The 22158-nt window shown below is 29.3% G+C and overlaps 2 protein-coding genes and 1 pseudogene across 2 annotated transcripts; 2 read left to right on the top strand and 1 right to left on the bottom strand.

The window, feature by feature from the left end:
• Positions 1–22158, bottom strand: part of LOC112097308 — a 200098-nt pseudogene that overhangs the window by 8075 nt on the left and 169865 nt on the right.
• Positions 9981–12595, top strand: LOC18040049. The gene is made up of 6 exons (XM_006428435.2): positions 9981–10283; positions 10442–10657; positions 10760–10926; positions 11793–11877; positions 11950–12018; positions 12324–12595. The coding sequence occupies exons 1-6, from the start codon at positions 10206–10208 to the stop codon at positions 12492–12494; spliced, it is 786 nt and encodes a 261-aa protein (XP_006428498.1). The 5' UTR covers positions 9981–10205; the 3' UTR covers positions 12495–12595.
• Positions 16303–21938, top strand: LOC18038622. The gene is made up of 3 exons (XM_006428431.2): positions 16303–16632; positions 17235–17437; positions 21345–21938. The coding sequence occupies exons 1-3, from the start codon at positions 16537–16539 to the stop codon at positions 21676–21678; spliced, it is 633 nt and encodes a 210-aa protein (XP_006428494.2). The 5' UTR covers positions 16303–16536; the 3' UTR covers positions 21679–21938.

The raw sequence follows: 22158 nt of genomic DNA, 5'->3' as shown, positions 1-22158 counted from the left end.
ATTATTTGGCACGATAAACCCTTAGCACCATATTGATTAGAGTGTGGTTCATGAGGTGTGGATTCCCCCCTCATGATTTAATTGGCACTAATAAGGAATATTTAGCCCATGGTGCATATTGATTCGGATCCAGATACCCAAGTGCTTCAATTATAATAGTTTCCACTTTAATTTAATTCTGCCATTCCAATTTAAATTCTAAGATAGTCTAAATCACTTTCACCACAAATCCAACCACCCTTATAGAAAATTAATTCTATATATAATTAAAATCCACCTCCTCGTGAGATCGACACTCGTCACTATTGATTTATTCTACAATAGATTCGTGTACTTGCGAGTTCAATAAAATTTGTAAAACAATAACTTCTAAAACCTAAGATATCTAGGGTCAGTCTATTTTGTCTCTTCACTATTTTATTCCCTTTACTCTTTGACTTTCTAATCCTTTTCTCTAACAATCCCTTCAAGAACCGTAAGGCTTAAGTTTGGAGTGTCTGGTTAATTTGGTGTGTTTTTCTTAACATCTTTATGCCTTTTTACATGTGGTAGCATCCTATCGATCCTAAATTTAACCATAAACAATAATAACACAAGGAAAAGGTAGAAAAATAAGTAAAGACCAGCAATCAAACAAAGTTCAATTACAGGAAAATTAGTCTAAACATATTAAATGTAGAAATAGTTATTAGAATTACTATAAGACATCAGAAGATACTCGAAGATGATTGAACCAAATAGAAGACAATATCATATATCTACAACCTTGATAAGGAACCAAATGATAGAATCAGGTTGTAAGCATACATATTGTTAAGGTTCCTATACTTGCCTAATCTCTTGTATAATCATTTAAGAGTCAAGTGAGGAAATCCCTTAATATAGAGAAAGCTTCTCGTGGATACCCAATCCCAAGTATATAGCTTACATTTTTAAAAAAAATAAACTTTAAAATTTACATTTTCTGCATTCCTCACTTACTTTAATAAGATCATTATTTATCAACTAAATGCTAGACGAAAATTTTGAACAAACAGATAGAAGGGTGGCGCATGTGCAAATGGGTTCATTGACCACAATGGCCTATCAAGTATGAAGAGGGAAGTTGAATAATTGAGGGTAAATTGGAAAGATTGTGTGAAAGCCATTTTAGCCACCTCAACATATGAAAAATTAAAAAAAATGTCCCATATCCAAGCTCAAGTTTTGCCATGTCATATACGGAACTACAGTGAAAGTAATAAGGCCTCTAAAAAAATCTGGGTATTCCTGGTACACCTGAATTTGTTGGTGACACGACTCAAAAATGTTATTACTCCTAAGTATAAGAGTGTCTAGTTATAATAGAAGTCAGTGAGTCCGAGGTCGAACCACAAGGAATTTAAAATCTAGTAGTCAATTTATTAAACAAGAAAATTTAATATGAATCAAAATTAAATTAATATGAATCAATCTAAAAATATGCTAAGGTTACTAGATCCACTCTCAGTATTTAAATTATAATTTTAATACTCTTTCATTTTATATTTTGCCCCACTTTTACCAGTTAATTATTATATCATTTAATTCTTAACTAATTATGTGTGTAGATAAATATAGAATCAAGTACCTAATATGCCACAACTATATTGAAGTGTCGACATTATATCAAAATACCATACAAATCTAAGGAAATCTATAAGTTAACATGACATAAAAATAATTAGAAAAGAATAAAATAAACTTAAAACTCACTTGAGAAAGTAATTAATTTAATAATTTGAAACCTTGAGCTTCACCCTTCACTTCAGCTTAGTAACATTAGCCACTCATATTGAAAGAAAACAAAATACTCTTTTCATTTGACAAACTTTTGAAATATATATTACAAGAAAACTGATTACACCAGAAAACAAGGAAAGAAAGAAAGAAATATTTTCTCAACTTCACTCCCTCGTCTCTCTCAGTTTCAGCCCTTCCTCTAGCTTCTTGCATCTTCTTGCCTTTTATAGGCAAGGAATGCATCATTCTTTATTTATTTTATTTTATTTTATAATATATATGTACATTGAAGAGTGTGATGGTCAGGTGGCATAATGGCCTCTTGACCATCACCACATGATTGTTGAACCTTTTTCTTTTTTATTATTATTATTTTTTAATATTTATTAATTACATCTCCTAAATGATGCATTCCAAGTTGCTCCAGTAGTTTTTCTCTACTCCTGCTTTCAATTTTAATTCCATCTTTATTCCTAAAAAATATTTACAAGATAAAAATTAGCATATTGCGAACTAATTTAACATAAATATTTATTAGAGGAGCATTCATATAATTTATAAGTTATGAGCACATTAATCAATATTTTAAGTGATAAACTAATAATTTTATCTTTATTAAATGTACACTTTTTTATGTCAATCAATTCGCTTACTCAAAAGAACCATTCATGGATCAGCATATGCAGTCCCAAAGAATACACTCAAGATTCAAAAAAATTATACCACCTAGAGTAGAGTTGGCAAAATTTGGCAAAATTCGATTACCGACACGAATCAATGAGTATGAGTCATCAAATTTGACACAATTATCGACTGAGCCAGGTCCAGGTTGACGCTTTTTTTCGTGTTGGGTTAGAGTTAAAGTTCTTGACCCATTTACCCAATCACTGATATGATTATATTTTCTATTCTAAATTAATTTATAGGCTTTTGTCATCAAAGTTCAAATATTAGACATGATTTTCTGTTTGTATTTTTTAGGAAGGATGAACATATATACATTGTTTCATTTATAAAATTTTATATAGATTTAAAACTTCAGTAGTATAAATGTATAAAATATTAGTATACGTGTATATTTTATAATATTGATATAAATTTTTACATATATATAATTGGTAAATGTGTAATATTGTATATATATAGCTTGTATGCAAATGTTTATTGTAAATTTGTTAAATATATATATATTAAGTGGGTTATCAGATAACCCGTTTATTTTTTATGTTAGATTTGAGTCTCAATATTTTAACATGATTATTAAATAATTGATGTTTGAGTTGACCAAATTTTAACACGACATGATCACAATCTGGTGACCTATTTTGCTAGCTCGATTCTAGAGCACACCACGTCTTGAACTTAGAAATGGCTTTCATATATGAATTTCACTATGGATTACTAAAAGCCCATACGTGATGAGGGGAGGTGCCATGATAGCCAACCACATTTCTAAAAAGAACACATGACGCCCTCACGAGCACTCTATTCTATCAGGTATAGTCTAACAAATCACAAGGAAGCTTGTCTTCAACTTTTCAATGCATTTCGAGAGCTAATTTTGAAGTTTCTATAAAACTAATATTCTCAATTGATAATCCATGAACTTGATAGTTAGAGTGTTGGCTGACAGCACCTTTAATGGTTATTTTTCTTTTTGTTTTTTCAGGCCCTACACTGATCCATCCCCATTTGAAGCTCTTTTTGTGATCAATCAGACAAATCACCATTGAGATATCCCTTACCAAAAAGTTTTAAAATTTTCTAGTTCATCAATGGCATGACCAGAAACAAGCTAAACACTAAAGCATAATTAATTATTTAATAAGAAAAATAAAAACTTAAACATAATTAGTTAATAGGGATATTATCCTTTCACTACATCAAGTTTTTTTTTTAAATAACAAACTACTACACGAATTATTAAAAAATAACACTTCACTACATTAATTTTTTTTAAAATAATAGTTTACTACATCTTCATCATTGCCGTTAGTCTAATTATGATGTCACACTAGCGACGTATAGGCAAAATTATATTTTCATCAAATGAACAAATTTGTAATTAAGTCTTAAGGTTGTTATCCTTTCACTACAGCAAGTATTGTAAAATAACCAACCACTACATGAATTATTGAAAGCTAACACTTCATTATATTAACTTTTCTCTTTTTTTTTAAAAAAAAAAAAGTTTACTACATTTTCGTTAACTTATAGTTGATCGAGCAGCAAGTCAATTGTAAAGCAATATTATTTAATTATTATTATAAATTTAAGCAGGCATGATACTTTGGTTCATCCCAAGAGTAGGGCAAAATTATAAATTCAATGGCATTGATTTGTATTATTTTCTTTTTATTTTAGGAGTTATTCATTAAAGCTAAAATTAGTATTTATAGTGGTGGTAAAAAGAATAAATGATTTGTATTCAAATCGAATTGTAAATGAATTGGGTCAAAATTCTACTAATTCGAATTTGATTCGTTTACTAACGAATTCAAATCTTAGGATTTAGATTCGATTCGTTTATTAAATGAATATTCAATTCAATTCATTTAATTCATTTAGTAGAATTATAAAAAAATTGAATCAAATATGGATCCATTTACAATCCGTTTATCCTATAGAGAATCAAATTGAATATGAATTTGTTTACAAAATTATTATGAATAAAAAAATTAAGCAAAATAGATATAAAAGATCATAAATTTAACATCCTACAAAATACAAACTTATTATCATTTATAATTACTATATTGGCCTTCAAATTTTAAATTTTTTTCATACATATGAAGTATAAATAAATAATTTAATTAAACAAATTTTAAATGAATGGATGGTCTTCGACTCGTTTATGACCTATTTATTAAACAAAACCTAAACGAATAACTGAATCAGTATCCTCAAACCCATATTCGAATCGTTTAATTAGCTAATCGAATTGAACTCACCTATTTATTGAATGAATCAACTTTTTCAAACCCAAAGTCATTTAATTTGCATCAAATCGTGACCCAGATTGCCACCCTAGTATTTTATAAGTCCACTGACAAAAGTGACGGAAATGTAGTAAATTATTTTTTAAAAACAAATTAATGTAGTAAAGTGTTACTATTCAATAATTCATATTGTGTTTTGTTATTTCATAGTACTTGATATAGTGAAAAGATAATAACCGTAGTTAATGACACCAATATAACATAATGCTTAATTGCCAAGTCTTTTGCTATTACACAACATAAATATTAACATACAAACATCAAAATAAAACAACTCTATGGAACTATGAATAATGTCATCAACAAAGCCTATAAAAGTTTTTATTTTTTCACTAAAATTTTAAAGAAATAATGAAGAAATTTAAATATCAGGTAAAAAATTCCCCATTCCCTCCTTGAAATATAAATATATATGAAAATAAGTGGTTATTTGTTATGGCTTATCTAATAGAAATAAGAACTTATTTAATCTCATAAACGCTTTTCAAAATTTTTGTTGATATTTGATTGTCTATTATTTTTTTTGTCTCTACTAATAAAACTCAAATTTTGAATTTTTGGGAGTAGAAATTGAAAAAGTTTCTTAAACTATTAAAATGTCTAAAATATCCTTTATTTATTTGATAATTTTTTTTCATTCCTTTCACAACATGATTTTGAAAAAGTTGCCTATAAAATAATTTTATAATTTTTAATAAATTCTCCTATTGTTAACCAAACAACTAAAATTTTATTAGTGCAAGATCTACTTATAAAAACTCTACTAACAAAAGTTCTGCTTAAATAAGTTCTATTTGAAAAACTATAGCAAACAGAGCCTAATTCTTGTACTCGTGCCAAAGTTATTTTCAGCGTTTTTCACTCTCAATCCGCGAATATATAATATGATCATAATATTGGTTGGTGGGTCATTATATCATGTCGTAATTAAAATCACAGCATCAATACCGTAGTTTAACATAAATTATGTAAATGAAACATAAGACATGTAAATTTAATATAAAATTTGTAAATCAACATTAACCGTAGAACTAAACATAAAAGTAAATAAAACATAAGACTTGTAAATGGAAGGTAAAATAAGTAAATTAACATAGGAATGGTAAATTGGAGTAATACTGGTAAGCAAAACAAAAGCTTATATAGATGTAACATAAAACTAGTATATCAATATTAAATGTAAAATAAAATATAAATTAAGTAAATAAAATATAGGACTTGTAAATGGAAAGTAAAACAAGCATCAACATAAGAGTGGTAAATTGATGCATTATTGGTAAATAAAACAAAAACTTATATATATAACATAAAACTTGTAAATCAATATTAAGAGTAAAATAAAATATAACTGATGCAAATGGAACATAAGACCTATAAACGAAAAGTAAAATAAGTAAATTAACATAAGGATGGTAAATTGATAAATCATTGGTAAATAAAACAAAAACTTATTGATATAAAAAAAAACCTTGTAAGTTAACATTAAGTGTAAAATAAAATATAAATTAAGTAAACAAAACATAACACCTATAAATAGAATGTAAAATAGGTAAATTAATATAGGAGGGTAAAATAATATACTATTGGTAAACAAAACACAAATTTACAGATATAACATAAAACTTGTAAATCAACATTAAGTATAAAATAAAATATAAATTAAGTAAATAAAACATAAGACTTGTAAATAGAAGGTAAAATAAGTAAATTTATATAGGAGTGGTAAAATGACGTATTATTGGTAAACATAACATAATTTTAAGTAGTAACATAAAATTTGTAAATCAATATTAAGTGTAAAATAACATACAAATTGTGTAAATGAAATAGAGGACTTGTAAATGAAATATACAACAAGTAAATATTATAAGAGTAATTGAAAAAGATAAAGACTTACAAATATAAAATAAAAACTCAATATAATAATGATTACCTTATACATGTATTGGTTTTTATGTCTAAATTGGATAGATAATTTTTAGTTTATGTAATACATGTGATAACATATGTAAAATTTTATTAAGAATTAAACTTATTCTCAAAATCAAATTTTGGAAATCTATAGCTATTTTTATATATTTTCAAAATTGTTTGTAAAATAACTAATTTTGCATCCTTCTAAACCTCTTGAACAGCAAGCCCCAATGACCTTTTAATATAAGTTAAAAGCAAAGTTTGAAACTACATGAAATATGTATAAAACTAAAATTTGGATTCAATTTTATTGATATTTCATATATGTCTAGTAATATAAGAATTTATTTTTATTTTGTTTCAGCTTGATCCAGATCTAGAAAAATAATTTTGCTTAATTATCTTTTATAGTAAGCAAATACTATGATAGAAAATGAAAACAAAATTTATAAATGTCCTAGCATGGATATAGAACTTATGGTTAAACCAATTTAATAAAACTTATTTCAATTGTTTTCAATTGATGAGAAATGTTTTTCTTTGCTCAACTAAATTAAATAAGTAAACTATTTTTTAAATTAAAGTTTAATGTTGATTGACAATTTTTATATTATTTTTACAAATGTTTTTTTTATTTGTAATTTTAAAATATTAATTTACCACCTTATATTAATTTACTTATTTTATCTTTCATTTATTAGTTTTATGTATAATTTAAAATTTATATTTATCCCGGTATTGATGCCGTAATTTTGATCACGACATCACATAATTTTCCTTGGTACAAATAAAACAAAAAGGTAAAATAAATTCATGACAAAATTTCACCTTTTACATGTAATTAATGTCGTATTATGTTGGTCAAATTCATTTATCATTAAATGAATACTTTAATTACAATGTTAAATGTTGTGGATACTCTCTTAAATTACAATATTTTCTTCCATAATTGTAAATAATTTCTCTTAAATTGCCATATTTTCTTCCTAATAAACTCGGCAAGCGACTATATGCAATTAATGGTAATTAATTAATTACCTCATATCTTAAGGAAAAAGATAGAAATAGAGTTGTATTACTACCTTTTCTAAAAACTGATCATATCCAACCTTTAATTGGATTGCATGTGTGATGTATATAGATGTTGAATTATGGCTGTTTTGTTATATAACTCTTATCTCTTTCTCTTATTCTAGTTCGTACGTGGAACCTATGGCTATGGCAGCAGCAAGAATTCATTTTCAATCAAATGTCCTTATTTTTATGATCATTTTCCTTTTAATACCTTTTCGAAATTTAGCTATAGCTATAGCAGCAGCCAAAAGTAGCAATAGTGGGAGAGGGACAGGCTTTAGTATTGACTTGATCCATCGGGACTCCCCAAACTCTCCCTTGTACAAGCCTCATGAAACTCCTTTTGAGCGTTACAATAATAATATTTTCCTACGTACTCTCTCTCGTCTCAATAGTTTAAATATGAGTCCGGCTACATATTTCTACCCTAATAATGTTGTCCAATCAAATGTGTCAACCGCTAATGGTGAATATGTGATGAAGTTCTCCATTGGTACTCCACCATTATTGGACATTTATGGCATTGTTGATACAGGAAGCGACCTTATGTGGGTTCAATGTCTTCCTTGTGTACAATGCTACAAACAAGTGAAACCCATTTATAATCCCGCAAGCTCGTCATCATACAAAGAGCTTTCTTGTCAATCAGAACAATGTCATCTTCTAGATACGGTGTCGTGTTCTTCTCAGCAACTCTGCAACTATACCTATGGCTATGCAGATAGTTCATTAACCAAAGGTGTTCTTGCGACAGAGAGAATTACTTTTGGGAATTCTAACAATTTTTTCGATAATGTTGTTTTTGGTTGTGGGCACAATAATACTGGGGTCTTTAATGAAAATGAAATGGGTTTGGTCGGGCTAGGAAGAACGAGATTGTCACTTGCTTCACAGATTTTATCTCAACTTGGTGCCAACAAGTTCTCTTATTGTCTGGTACCATTCCATACTGATCCAAGCATTACAAGCAAGATGTTTTTTGGAAATGGAAGTGAAGTTTCAGGAGGTGGTGTGGTTTCAACTTCTTTGGTTTCCAAAGAAGACAAGACTTATTATTTTGTAACGTTGGAAGGAATCAGTGTTGGGAATTTAAGTAATAGTAGTAAGTTGATTCCTTATTATAATTCCTCTGGAGCAATCTCCAAAGGTAACATGTTCATCGACACAGGGGCGCCACCAACTCTTTTACCTAAAGATTTTTACAATCGATTGGAAGAACAAGTAAGAAATGCAATTAAGCTAACACCTTATCAAGACCCACGATTGGGATCACAGCTTTGCTATAAAACCCCATCAATGGCTGGTATTGCACCCATATTAACAGCGCATTTTGATGGTGGTGCCAAAGTGCCGTTAATTCATACAAGCACTTTTATTCCTCCACCGGTTGAAGGCGTGTTTTGTTTTGCAATGCAGCCCATAGATGGTGATGTTGGTATATTTGGTAATTTTGCCCAATCAGATCTCTTCATTGGCTATGACTTCGATAGTCAAATGGTTTCTTTCAAGCCAACTGATTGTACTAAGCAATAGCCAATAGTGTAGTTCATTGCTTCGGTGTCATATTAATAACAATATATTAATATTCTCGATTTTTATTTTTCTTTTATTCATCATTATTCAAGGATGAAGCCCGCCTATTTTATTCTAGACTTAGGGTATGACCATAAAATAATTACCGATTGTTATACTATAGAAATAATTATTTGTGTAAAAAATTAGTTAAACACTTAGTAAATTTTATTTTTAAAAATATTATGAGTTTTAAAAGTATTTGTATGCATTGGATAAATCTTATTTTTTATGTATTTATAAATATGTATATAAAATATTTTTATTGTGTATATATAATTATTAATAATTAAAACAAATATTCTATATTTATTAATTTTAATTTTATTTTGTTATTTTAATATAATTGATGATGATAATGATGATGATGATGATGATGATACAATAATAATAAGATTTTTGTAACATATATACTTGAATTAAGTATAAAATTAATTTTTAAAATTAAATTTAAAAAAAGATATTCTTCCTCCGCTTTTCAAAATTTACAGTAAGATGGAATTATTTTGATTAAAATTGATTTTTAAAATAATTTATTAAATAGTAGAATTAACTTTCTAAATTAATTTTAAGTCTATTGAAAAGTGAAAACGATGAAACTGATCTTAATGTGTCTAACACGCGCGATGCAACGCAAGCACGAGGCATTCACATTTCGCACAGACCTGGTACCGAATATCGATACGTCCCAACATCCCCTGCCACTAAAATGTTATCTACCTGTCAGAGCATTTTGCATCCACTCAGTTCAGTTCAGTTCAGTTCAATTCTAATATTCTATTGTATGTATTGCTTTACTACCAACACGCGGCTAACGATCGATCTTCGAATTAATTCCCCCTCTTTCTTTCACTCAACATTTTGTTCAAGTGTAAAAACTCAAAAATGTCTTCAGCAGTAGTTGCAGGTGCTTCCATTAAAATTTCACCAAGAAGAAGAGCCTTCTCTTATTCTCATACCCAGGTATTGCTGTTATCATATTATTATGTATGAATTAATTCTGTGTATTAACAACTAATTAGACCAAATTCATTTGCCTTTCCAGTTATTAGTAGTTACTGTACTTACAGTACTGAAATGTTAAATCTTTTATCTCCTCCTTCTTCTTCTCTAATCTCTAGAAAACCACATTACAAGGTCTATCTCTTCAAGAATCTAAAAGGCGTGTCTCAGATCTTTTCTTGGCTGTTAGTAAGACCAAGAATGCAACTAGAAGCCTTGATAATAATAAGATCACAGCAAGAACTGCTGGGGCTTCAAAGACTATTGAGGTTGAAGTTGATAAGCCACTAGGCCTTACTCTGGGTCAAAAGCCAGGTGGCGGCGTTGTCATCACTGTGAGTTACCTTACCCCCGCCCCATCTTTGTTTATTTATTTATGGTTTAATAATTAATATTTGTTAATTAATATTGTTTATGATAATTTATATAATAAATAGGCCGTAGAAGGGGGAGGGAATGCAGCAAAGGCCGGTCTTAAGTCTGGGGATCAAGTTCTCTATACAAGCAGCTTCTTTGGTGATGAACTCTGGCCTGCTGATAAGCTTGGATTCACCAAAACAGCTATTCAAGCAAAGCCAGACTCTGTCTACTTTGTTGTCAACAGGTTAATTTCCTTTCTTATTTTCATCTTCTTATTTATATGTGTTACTGTTAGCTCTGCCTCTGTGTTAGCATATATTATGTTTTACACTTGATTGGAGATTCGTGGCAAGAATTCAGAAAATATGATTATATATATGTCCCGGCTGTTCAAAATGGGTTAGTAGCTCTGTTGATCATGAAAGAGTACACACATTAAACTCTGTTCAAAGGACACCAATAATATGGTAGCTGAACAAAGAAAATGCTTGTCTACTACCCGGATCCTGTTTTAAGAAATCAAAAAAAGTTAAGATAACAGTAAATGGTAAAATCCATATGATTATTGGTAGAAACTCTGTCTCTTTATAATCTTTCTCATTATAAATGCAAGCTATGAGACAAGTTACTGGTATTTTTTCTTTAATATACCCAGGAAAGTAAAATTGGGACTCATCTAACTAATGTTGGGTCAAGAGTTGCTAATGTGGAAAAGCAAAACTCTTGAAATAGGATATCCGTGTAAGGGAGCGAAATTTGAGGACTGCTTGTTAGCTCTAGTAATTTTTTGTCTATGAATTAATAATGGTCTAGTTGTGTATCAAAATTGAGGTCCCATGATTTATTTTCCTTTTAGCTGACTGATTTTTGTTTTTCAATTTCTTATAAACAAATTACTATGTTGATTTCTTTGTTGTTGAGTAATTTTGGTCCATTCTTATACACATAGTTTGTACCAATGAAATTGGAAATTTTCCTTTGAAGAGGAAAAAGTATGAAAGGAATAATTAAGCAAATGGATGTCTCAGAAACGGAAGCTAAATAGTTTCATTGCTTTGTTTTCTATAGCTAATTGATATGTCAATAAATTATAAATATGCATCCATGCAGAGGAGGTGCAGATGTAGATGTCAAACGACTGCCAAAGCGTCCAGCACCTCCGCGCTTTGGTAGGAAGTTAACCGAGGCTCAAAAGGCAAGTTTGAAATGAATTGGGATTTTTGGTAAATTGCAATGCTTTCCTCTAACAAAGTGCAGCATTTTGCAGGCTAGAGCTACACACATATGCCTTGACTGTGGATACATATACTTTTTACAGAAACCTTTCGATGAACTGGCAAGTGCCTCTTCTTTATCATGCTTAAATTGGTTTAAGTTGAAACCAGTCAAAGCTTAGACACAACTTAGAACTAATGCCACAATTGAAAGAATTTAAGTAAAGAACTAATAATATTCACCACCTGGATTTGTAGTCCTAGCAATCCTTGAACATATTTCATATAGTTATATATATATAATCTTTTGTTTCTTAGCAGCAAATAATAATAATATTCACCATATGTATTGCATTACACTTTTGTTTGATGAATAAACAAAATGTTCGCAAAATTTAGTCTGATTTATTTATATTTAAATTTACAGCTGGATACATATGTATGTCCGCAATGCCAAGCACCCAAAAAGAGATTTGCACGATATGATGTGAACACTGGAAAACCAATTGGTAGCGGATTGCCTCCAATAGGCGTAATTATTGGTCTGATTGCTGGTATTGGTGCTGTTGGAGCATTACTTGTTTATGGTCTTCAATGATATTGTTTTCATTACCTCCGAGTTTGCTCAAATCGCGAGCAGATCTGCACGCTTTCATTGTATTAATCTAGACTACTCCCCATTGTAATATCAGTAAATTATATTGTAATAATGATGTTTATATTTTTTTTACCAAATTAAAAAGGGTTTAGCTTGCTTTTATATGGACAAAGATTGAGTGCTGCTCTAATTTTTTGCTGAGCATTCAATCGGTTATTGTTAGGCAAGAGAAGTGAAAAAAAAAAAAAAAATGAATCCTAACTGTTGTTTGGGTGCTCAAAGAAAATTGTTCAACATTGAATTCTAATCCTTTTTATATATCACAATTGTCTTTTATGTATTAATCATAATTTGGCACGTGTGAATTAAAGTTTAATTTATATTATGTCAAATTCAAGCAATTTCAAGATCATCAATGTTCAATATTGTTTTATTTTTATCCTTTTTCCCTTCATTTACATTCTTTTTCTCTTTTTTTTTTCTTCCAAGGGGTTATTCAAAGATAGTTTTACAAAACAAACTCCTAATTCTTTTTTTTTTTTTTGTCAATCAGTTTAGTGGTGAAATTTTTTGTCAATGAAGTATGGAATTGGAACTCGGTGGTCTTTACTCACATTTTTTAAGGAGTTTTTAATTTTTCAATTATGCTATATTAAAAATAATAAAAAAGTGGGAATTAACTTTTAATTTTAACAAGGTTGAATTTAATATTAATATTATATTTCAAAACAAAAGACAACGTCCCCAATATTGATTTGTGGAAAAAATAAAGAAAATAGTTCTGTTGTCTATAATATTTATGTATAAAGGCTTTAATTTATTAATTGGCCAAATTTTGAATGAATCATTCACTATTTTTAAATTGGGTCATTTTATGGTACCATAATTAAAATCACAACATCAATATCGTAATTAAACATGAATTATGTAAATGAAACATAGAACATGTAAATTTGACATAAAACTTGTAAATCAAATTAAATATAAAATAAAACATAAACTATGTAAATAGAAGATAAGAGTTGTAAGTGGAAGGTGAAATAAATAAATTAACATCCAATAAATTGGTATATTATTAGTGAATAAAACAAAAACTTACAAATATAACATAAAACTTATAAATCAACATTAAATGCAAAATAAAACATAAATTGTGTAAATGCGAAACATAAGACTTGTAAATAGAAGTTAAAACAAGTAAATCAGTATAATATTTTAAAATTGATATATGATTGGTAAACAAAAAAAAAGTTATAGATATAACATACAACTTATAAATCAATATCTATTAAGTGCAAAATAAAATATAAATGATGTAAATGGAATGTAAAACAAGCAAATTAATGTATAAGTGTCAAATTGGTGTATCAATGGTAAATAAAACAAAAACTTACAAATATAACATAAAAGTTAATCAACAATAAGTGAAAATAAAATATAAATGTAAATGAGACATAAAACTCGTAAATGATAAGTAAATTAATATAAGAATAGAAAATTGATGTATTAATAGTAAATAAAACAAAAACTAACAAATGTAATACAAAACTTGTAAATCAACATTATATATAAAATAAAACATAAAATTGTATAAATAAAACATACGACTTGTAAATAGAGAGTAAAACAACTAAATTAATATAAGACTAGTAAATTGGTGTATTATTAGTAAACAATATAAAAACTAATGAATATATTATAAAACTTATAAATCAATGTTAACTATAAAACAAAACAAAAATTATGTAAATGAAACATAAGACCCATAAATGGAAGGTAAAATAAGTAAATTAATATAAGAATATTAAATTGGTATATCGTTGGTAAACAAAATAAAAACTTACAAATATAACATAAAACTTATAAATCAACATTAATGTAAAATAAAACATAAATTAGGCAAATGAAATATAAGATTTGTAAATGGAAGATGAAACAAACAAATTAATATAGTAGTAAATTGGTGTATTATTAGTAAACAAAACAAAAACTTTATAAATCAAAATTAAGTGTAAAAATAATATATAAATTATGTAAATAAAACATAAAACTTGTAAATAGAAGGTAAAAAAATAAATTAATGTAAGAGTTATAAAAAAAAACCCGTTATAATAATGACTATCTTATGTATTTACTGACTTTATTTTATAAAATGAATAATAATAGTTTTGGGTTTATATAATACGTGTGATGATTTATGTGAAATTTTTTTGAGGATAAAGATTATCTTAAAACTGGATTTTTAAAAATTTCTTTCTTTCATGTTTTCAGAGCTGTTTATAAAATATGGTGATTTTGTATCATTCTAAACCTTCTCAACAGTAACCCTAAATAATCTTAAAGTACAAGCAACAAGTAAAGCATGAAACTATATAAAATATGTATAAAACTGAACATTACATCCTGTCTAATAATATAAGAATATCTTTTTATTTTATTTTGGCTTGATCTACATCAAGAAACATAGTTTTCTTATTTAACATGTGTAGTAAACAAATGCTATGATAGAAAATTTAAAAAAAAAATTATGAACATCCTAGGATGATATAGAGCTTATGGTTATACCAATTCAATAAAATTTATTCCAATTATTTTCAATACAATTTTTTATTTTCAATTCATGAGTGAATTTTTTCTTTATTTAATTAAATTAAACGAATAAACTATTTTTTGTTTAATTAAAGTATGATGTTGATTTTCAAGTTCTATATGTTATTTTTATAAGTGTTTGTTTTGTTTATAATTTTGAAACACCAATTTACCACTCTTGTATTAATTTACTCATTTTACATTTTATTTATTGGTTTTATGTACAATTTACAAAATTTATATTTATCACAATATTGATGCTGTCATTTAATCATAGCAATATAAAATTTCTTTTTTAAATTACCTCTTTATTTTTTAATATCTCAAGTTATTCAATTTTTGTTCAAAAAATAAATAAAAATAGGGTAGGTTGATGAAATTTATGAGGGTGACTTAAATTTTTAAAAGTAAAATGATATTCGAAGATAATAAATTTACGGAATAATTCAAAATTAATCCTTGTACAGTATAACCTCTATAAATTAATACTCGATAAATTAATAATCTCTATAATATAATAATTTTTTCCGGTCCCGACTTGGGCCTTGAAGATAAATTAATAAGATAATATTTTTTCTGAGAACTCTTATATAACTCTGTGGTCCCATTTATATAATAAATTAATAATTGTAGAAATTACAAATGTAACTGACTATGTCAATTTATTAAAATATGAGTCTATTGTAACTTGTTTTTTTTTCTTAAAGTTTAAATCTGGTTGAATATCATCTCTAATTTTTCTTATTGCATCTAAAAATTCTGGGGTTGAATTCTCGTATTGCAATAAAAAATTATGAAATGTTGTTGATGACTTGAGTGCTTTTGTGCACGAAATAAGCTCTAAAGGTACTGTGTCATCCTCAATTTCATATTCAGCATGACATGGAAAAAAGTATGCAAAACAATTTATTTGATGAATTTATTTAAATTCTATTGATTATATTTGTAAAATACAATGAATTTTCAGTCAATTAAATATTAGTTCTTTGTACTATGAATATACTCTATAAATTAATAAATTATTAATTTATTGATTAATTAATATCTGTCTAAATTAATAAATTTCTATGGTCCCGACATTATTAATTTATAGAGGTTATACGGTATATTTAAACATTCTGTCCTTGCCGGTGTATCCCATAAAAGTATACCGTAGAGGCAAAAATAATTATAAAAAATCATGCACACTGCATACATCAACAAAACAAAAGCGCCTCACCAAGTGGGTGCTGCTGTCGTTAATTATTATATTTCCTTAATGACCCCCATCAATTAGACATCAAAATTCCCCCACAGTGCGTTACCAACTTTACGTTTCTTACTCAGGCAAAGCAAGCTGCTAAATTTTAGAAGTGAAACTGTGAGAGATTAAAAAAGAAAGGAGGAACAAAAAAAGAAAAGAAAAGAAAGAAAAGAAAGAGAGCAACTCATAAAATTTTACAAAGAAAGAGAGATGGAGAGAAAGGTTCTAGCTCTGTGCAGTACTGTTGGTCTCTTGGGATTATTATCAGCTGCTACTGGTTTTGGTGCAGAAGCTACTAGGATTAAGGTAAAATTTTAAACAATGGGTTTGTTTTTGGTGTAGATCATGTTTCTTATGTTGTTCTTATAAGTTATGCAATCACTGAGCCTCTGTTTCTGTTTGGTTGCTGTGCCTGATGAATAGAAAAGCAAGTTGTTATTTTATTTATTTATTTATTTTTTTGTAATGTACTCTTTTGTTCTATATATGTTAACTTAAATGTTTGGCTTTATACTTGACTTGTTAGTTTCTTATACCTGGAACCAAAACAAAAGACAGCATATTTAACAATTAACATTCTAATTTATGTTTGAATTATTTATGTAACTTCTGATATTCATATTTTATCAATTTCAATCTTTGATTTGCACAAAGAAACTAAGACTAAAGTTTTATATCTAGCTGGCCACTAAGATTCCCAGTAGACTAGGATTTCCGAGCTTGTCTCGATTGGCTTCTGGGTTGTACTGCAAGTCTATGTATTTAGATTCCAGTGGACTTCAGACTGTAATAGATGTAACCAACTGAAAAAAAATAAATAATGATAAATAAATAAATAAAAAAGTTGTATCTCTAGCTGACTTCAATTTCAACTTTAATATAGCTGACGCTACTGGCTCTTTTTGTAGGGTTCTCAAGTTCAGATCACCTCTCCTACTCAATGTTCATACCCTAGGAGTCCAGCCCTTGGTCTTGGTTTAACGGCAGCATTGTCTCTTTTGATAGCTCAAGTGACGATTAATGTTGCTACTGGGTGTATTTGTTGCAGAAGAGGCCCTCATCCTTCAAACTCTAACTGGACAATAGCATTGGTTTGTTTTGTTGTTTCCTGGTAAATCACAAACACAATTTGCTCATACATACAACTTTTATTCTCTGAATGTTTTTAGTGGATATCATTTGGGTCAATCATTCGAACAGGTTACAAGATTGCAGCCGTATCTAAAATTTTGCACAAATGCACCCTTTCCATATTGGATAAACTTTAGCCCCTTACCAGTTTCCTCCGTATTTGAAACCGTTTGCAACTGTTGTTTGTATGTGATGCTTGTGGAACCCATTTGGTATGACCTATGTGTTTTCTTTTCACTCTGTTTAAAAACTGTTTAGCACAATTTCAAGTGATTTTGCACATGGTAGCTATGAAAAGAGAAGTAAGTTGTAGTTGCTTTTAGTCAAATTTCAAGATTTCAATGTTATCTAAGTCTAGGAAAACTATATGGTGACTTGCTATGAGAGTAGATTGGAGTGCTTTTTACTCATTTTTTACACTACTTGTGAATGTAGACCTTTGGTGTACTGGTTGGTAGAAATTAGTTTGGGTGCTGATAAACAAAAAACATTCAACATGATCATTCACTGCAGAGAGATTAAAAAAAGAAAAAAATTATTAGCTAGGTGGGGTATTTATTGCAGCCATAGATTTTCGCCTTCTTTTACATCAATGATAAGGGTGAAGATGGATAACGAGGAGCTAATAAAGATCTGTAGTGGTATTTCAATTTCAGATTAAGGTTTCTTTACTCTTTGTACACATCACATACGTCAAGAAGATGGAGGCGCATCAAAGTATGCTCTCTTTGGATTCTCTGATATTGTGCTTGTACAAAGGCTTGAGATTTTAGGAGGAATTTTGGCCATTCAAATTATCTTGAAAGGTATGAAATCACCAATGGAAAGGTACTCTAATAACCACTAAATATGATTAACAAGAGAAGTTACCTGAAGCCTCCAACCTCCATACCTACCATCTTTCTTTGTCTCATCAATACTCAGTCTCAAGTCTCAACCACCTTAAAAAGTTCTATGTATTCTTTGCCTTTCAATTATGTTGCTTTGGAAGTTAGAGTTTGCAGTTCCAATTTAATGTGTTGCTGGAGAACACCGTACTGGTTGGCATTGATGGAGAAATATATCCACAGACAAAGTCCAAGAAGGGGGAGCTGATAATGCAAGCAAAAATCTCCTACCTAGTTGTCTTCCAACAACTGAACATCCATTCCATCTCCCATATTAAGAAAGTGTGAAGGATGAAAGAATGATGCTCAGTTATGGCTTTCATTTAGCACAACCATTTATGAATGATACTCAGTTATGACTTTCATTTAGCACAACCATTTATGAATAAATTAGTGCCCTACCCATTTTGATGAAATCTCCAACATGTTCCCTTTGGTTTTTCCATATATCTAATTCCAGGCTGTTCTTTTCTTTTTGGTCTTGAAACAGTGTCCCAATCCAAGAAGATGAGAATCATTACCTTAATTAGAACCCTCCCACAAGAGGTCCCTAATTCTCATGTTCATGCGGTCTGTTTTTAGATGACATAAAACTTTTCTACATAGTAGCCAATTTTTCTTACAAAACTTATTTTATAACTAAAACTAAATGTATAATATTGTCATCCATTTGCATGACCATGAAAAAGAAATTCATTAAAAATCATAAAACCATAACCCATCATAACATTTCGTGCTGAAAGGTAGTCAGGTAGGTCAATAAGTTTATTTATTTTGATAAGAAACTATATATTATATTAATGAAGAAGAATCATTATAAGGAGTGGACCAGCTGTCCACTGAGAAAACAGAAAAATGAAAATTTTTTCTGAGACATACAAAGTATGCCAATCCCCTCTACAATACTAGACCAACCTAGATACCTATCTCAAAACACTCTCCCAACTTAGATGAATGAAGGAAAAAGTTGAATTTTGGAACTCCTTAGACACTGAAGCCCAAAGCGAAGCTAGAAGACGGATTCTGTACCATAATTCTTCAATATTATCTGCAGTTTTTTCTTCTAAAATAAGAAGATTTCTTTCCTGCCATACTACCCCAAACAGAGCTGCCACAGGACATATCCAAAGAGGTTTGGCTTTTCTTCCTTTACCAAATGCATAGGAAGTCTCCATAAGAATAAAGTCAATAAATTTATTTGCCAAATTTAATTTCGGCTGCAAACAAATGAGTCAAGTACAACCCGAAAAGTACTAAAATAATATGAAGCGCAATTTCAGTATGCTACAGCTCTACTAGTCGCAAAGCAATCCCTTGCAGGATTGTTTATCACAAAGGATCCTCAATAAATGGAGTGGCATTTATGTGCGGTGGTGCTCATGCTAGGTTACATGAAGTATAGGAAGAAGGCTTTGTGGACTAGAGTTAGGCGCTCATACTTCTTCTTCTCGAAACTCAAAAATTGATGAATGTTTGGTAAAACAATTTTTAAGCCAGCTGTGTTTTACTGGAGAAAGGACAAGTGTGACCAAATCTTTAAAATAATTATAGAAAGGGAGTCGTTGAATAAGTGCTTTGTGTGGATTTTAGAATTTGGTGATAACATTATGTTATGAGAAATAAGTCGTTGGATACCAAACATGAGGTTATGAATGTTTGGTAAAACAAATTTTAAGCCAGTTTTGTTATTATGGAGAAAGGACAAGTGTTACTAAATCCTTAAAATAACTATACAAAGTGAGTTGTTGAATTCTTTGTGTGGATATTAGAATTTGATGATAAGATCATGTTAATCTAGCTTTGAACATAATTCCAAAATCTTTTGAGGAGAAAATATCTAGCCTTCAGGAACAAACCTTCAGATGGTATATTACAGACACTTCCTTTCTGTTGCTTTATTTCTCATAACCTTCTGTTTACAGTCTACCTTTTCCTTCTACTTGCCCCTTTCATTCCAATGTTGTGGGTTAGGTTAACTAGAAGTTGTCAAAAGTGAGTTTATGCTTCTGAGATGTATATTTTTATTTTTCTTGGTCGGTAAGTTTATGACATTCTTCACCATAATGCAACTTCCTTATGGATTCCCTCCTTGCAGACGAATACATTTTGGCGGCAACTCATTTTTTTTTAAGTGCCAGAAGATTGCCATTGAACTATAAATTTCATAGCTCTTCAAATATATTTCTGTTTGTATGACCAAGGATTATACGGAGCACATACCCTTGAAAGAAATTTCTTACAAGTTGATTCCAATTCCCAGTATTGTTCTTTTGAAGATTTTAGTCAAGCTGATAATGTAGATTGTGTATAGATTTCTTTATTTCTTCTTGCAGGTTTATTTTCTGGATGCCTGTGTGGATTTTGGGTCCACCTTGTACTTTTTTTTCATTACTAACATATTTGTAAGTTTCTATTCAAAGAATGTTAATGATAAGATTTACAGTTTAGTAGGAATGCCTCTTTGAAACAGTTTCCTGGATCATTGAATATCAACATATTTAATTGGGCCTGCTTTGTGAAAAAAAAAAAAAGTGAAATCTTGGCTAGTCGACAAATTTGTGTGCATAATTATTGCATAATGCCACATCCTAAAGAAGAGAATGGTGTGTACTAGATGCAGTAGTTATTGAATGTTTTCCTCTACAATAAAAAACTTGAAATAAATAATATTACCTTAAGCAATATGTCTTATAGAGTGTCATCACTTACTGTTTGGAGGTGCGTTTGTGGCCTGAACCATATGGGTGCTTGACTTGACAGCTTGGTGTCAGTAGAAAAAAGGTTAAAAAAAAAATAATGGAATTAAGTTTTTTGTTTTTATCCTCACATTCTGTGTTCTAAACTTTTTAAGGTTGGTTTGTGCAAGTCCTCAGAGTTGGACTTAAATTAAATAATTGCATTGTGACTAATTGATAATTGGTAAGTAATTTACTTTGACAGTTGAATATTTGCATTCCAAATCCACTGACAGTGAATGTGATTAATTTCTTGCTCTTGCAGGTTCACATTTGTTATAGCATTTCTCTTGTTGCTAACAGGCGCTGCATTGAACGATCAACATGGTGAAGAGAGTATGTACTTTGGCAATTACTACTGCTATGTTGTGAAACCGGGAGTTTTTGCGGGTGGTGCCGTCTTGTCCCTTGCAAGCGTTACCCTTGGAATTCTCTATTATCTCACCTTACACTCTGCAAAGAACAGTGGTCTTTGGGGCAATTCTTCTGTTCCTCAAGAAGGTGGAATAGCTATGGGACAACCCCAGTTCCCACCACAGAGAACGCAAGAACCTGTTTTTGTGCATGAAGACACATTTATGAGAAGGCAATTTACTTGATTGGTTAATCAATTTTACGCTGGGTCGATTGAGTTCTTATTTGTTGGTGTCAGAAGTCTGAAGACTCATGTGATCGGTCGGTGCACTCCTTTGAAGTGGTAAAATCATCTTATTGCCGTTTCTTCAGTTAAATTTAGATTTTCAGATTTTGTGTAAATATATCTATGGGAGCTGATATCTCATCACATTTAAATAAAAAAAATGCTTTCGTGTTGTGTTATCGTGACAAGCTGATAATTGTGCCAATTTGAATGTCTGAATTATACCACTAAAGGGTTTTTTTTTTTTCCTCCTTTTTAGGAACACCATCTGTGAAGTTAATATGCTCAAATTTGTAAAAAAAAAATAATGCGTACCAATGGTTTTGTAGCCGTAGGTATTACACATAATAAATTCGTAATCTCCATTTACCTTTTAAGCCTAATTGAAAATGTAAAAATGAATGCATGGATAATGTTCTATGTACAAACTAGCATATAC

The sequence above is a fragment of the Citrus clementina genome, unplaced genomic scaffold, assembly GCF_000493195.1.
Source record: "Citrus clementina cultivar Clemenules unplaced genomic scaffold, Citrus_clementina_v1.0 scaffold_6, whole genome shotgun sequence".
Classification (NCBI taxonomy): Eukaryota; Viridiplantae; Streptophyta; class Magnoliopsida; order Sapindales; family Rutaceae; genus Citrus; species Citrus x clementina.
Note: the sequence above shows the minus strand (reverse complement) of the source record. Positions and strands in the feature narration are given on the sequence as shown.

Bases quoted from the DNA above. Each gene is read 5' to 3' on its own strand.
- LOC18040049 (XM_006428435.2), top strand. From the start codon at position 10,206: ATGTCTTCAGCAGTAGTTGCAGGTGCTTCCATTAAAATTTCACCAAGA. The intron at 10,284-10,441 runs GTATTGCTGTTA...TCTAATCTCTAG, and splicing joins TCTCTTATTCTCATACCCAG to AAAACCACATTACAAGGTCT. The intron at 10,658-10,759 runs GTGAGTTACCTT...TATAATAAATAG, and splicing joins GTGGCGGCGTTGTCATCACT to GCCGTAGAAGGGGGAGGGAA.
- LOC18038622 (XM_006428431.2), top strand. From the start codon at position 16,537: ATGGAGAGAAAGGTTCTAGCTCTGTGCAGTACTGTTGGTCTCTTGGGA. The intron at 16,633-17,234 runs GTAAAATTTTAA...CTCTTTTTGTAG, and splicing joins CAGAAGCTACTAGGATTAAG to GGTTCTCAAGTTCAGATCAC. The intron at 17,438-21,344 runs GTAAATCACAAA...TTGCTCTTGCAG, and splicing joins GTTTGTTTTGTTGTTTCCTG to GTTCACATTTGTTATAGCAT.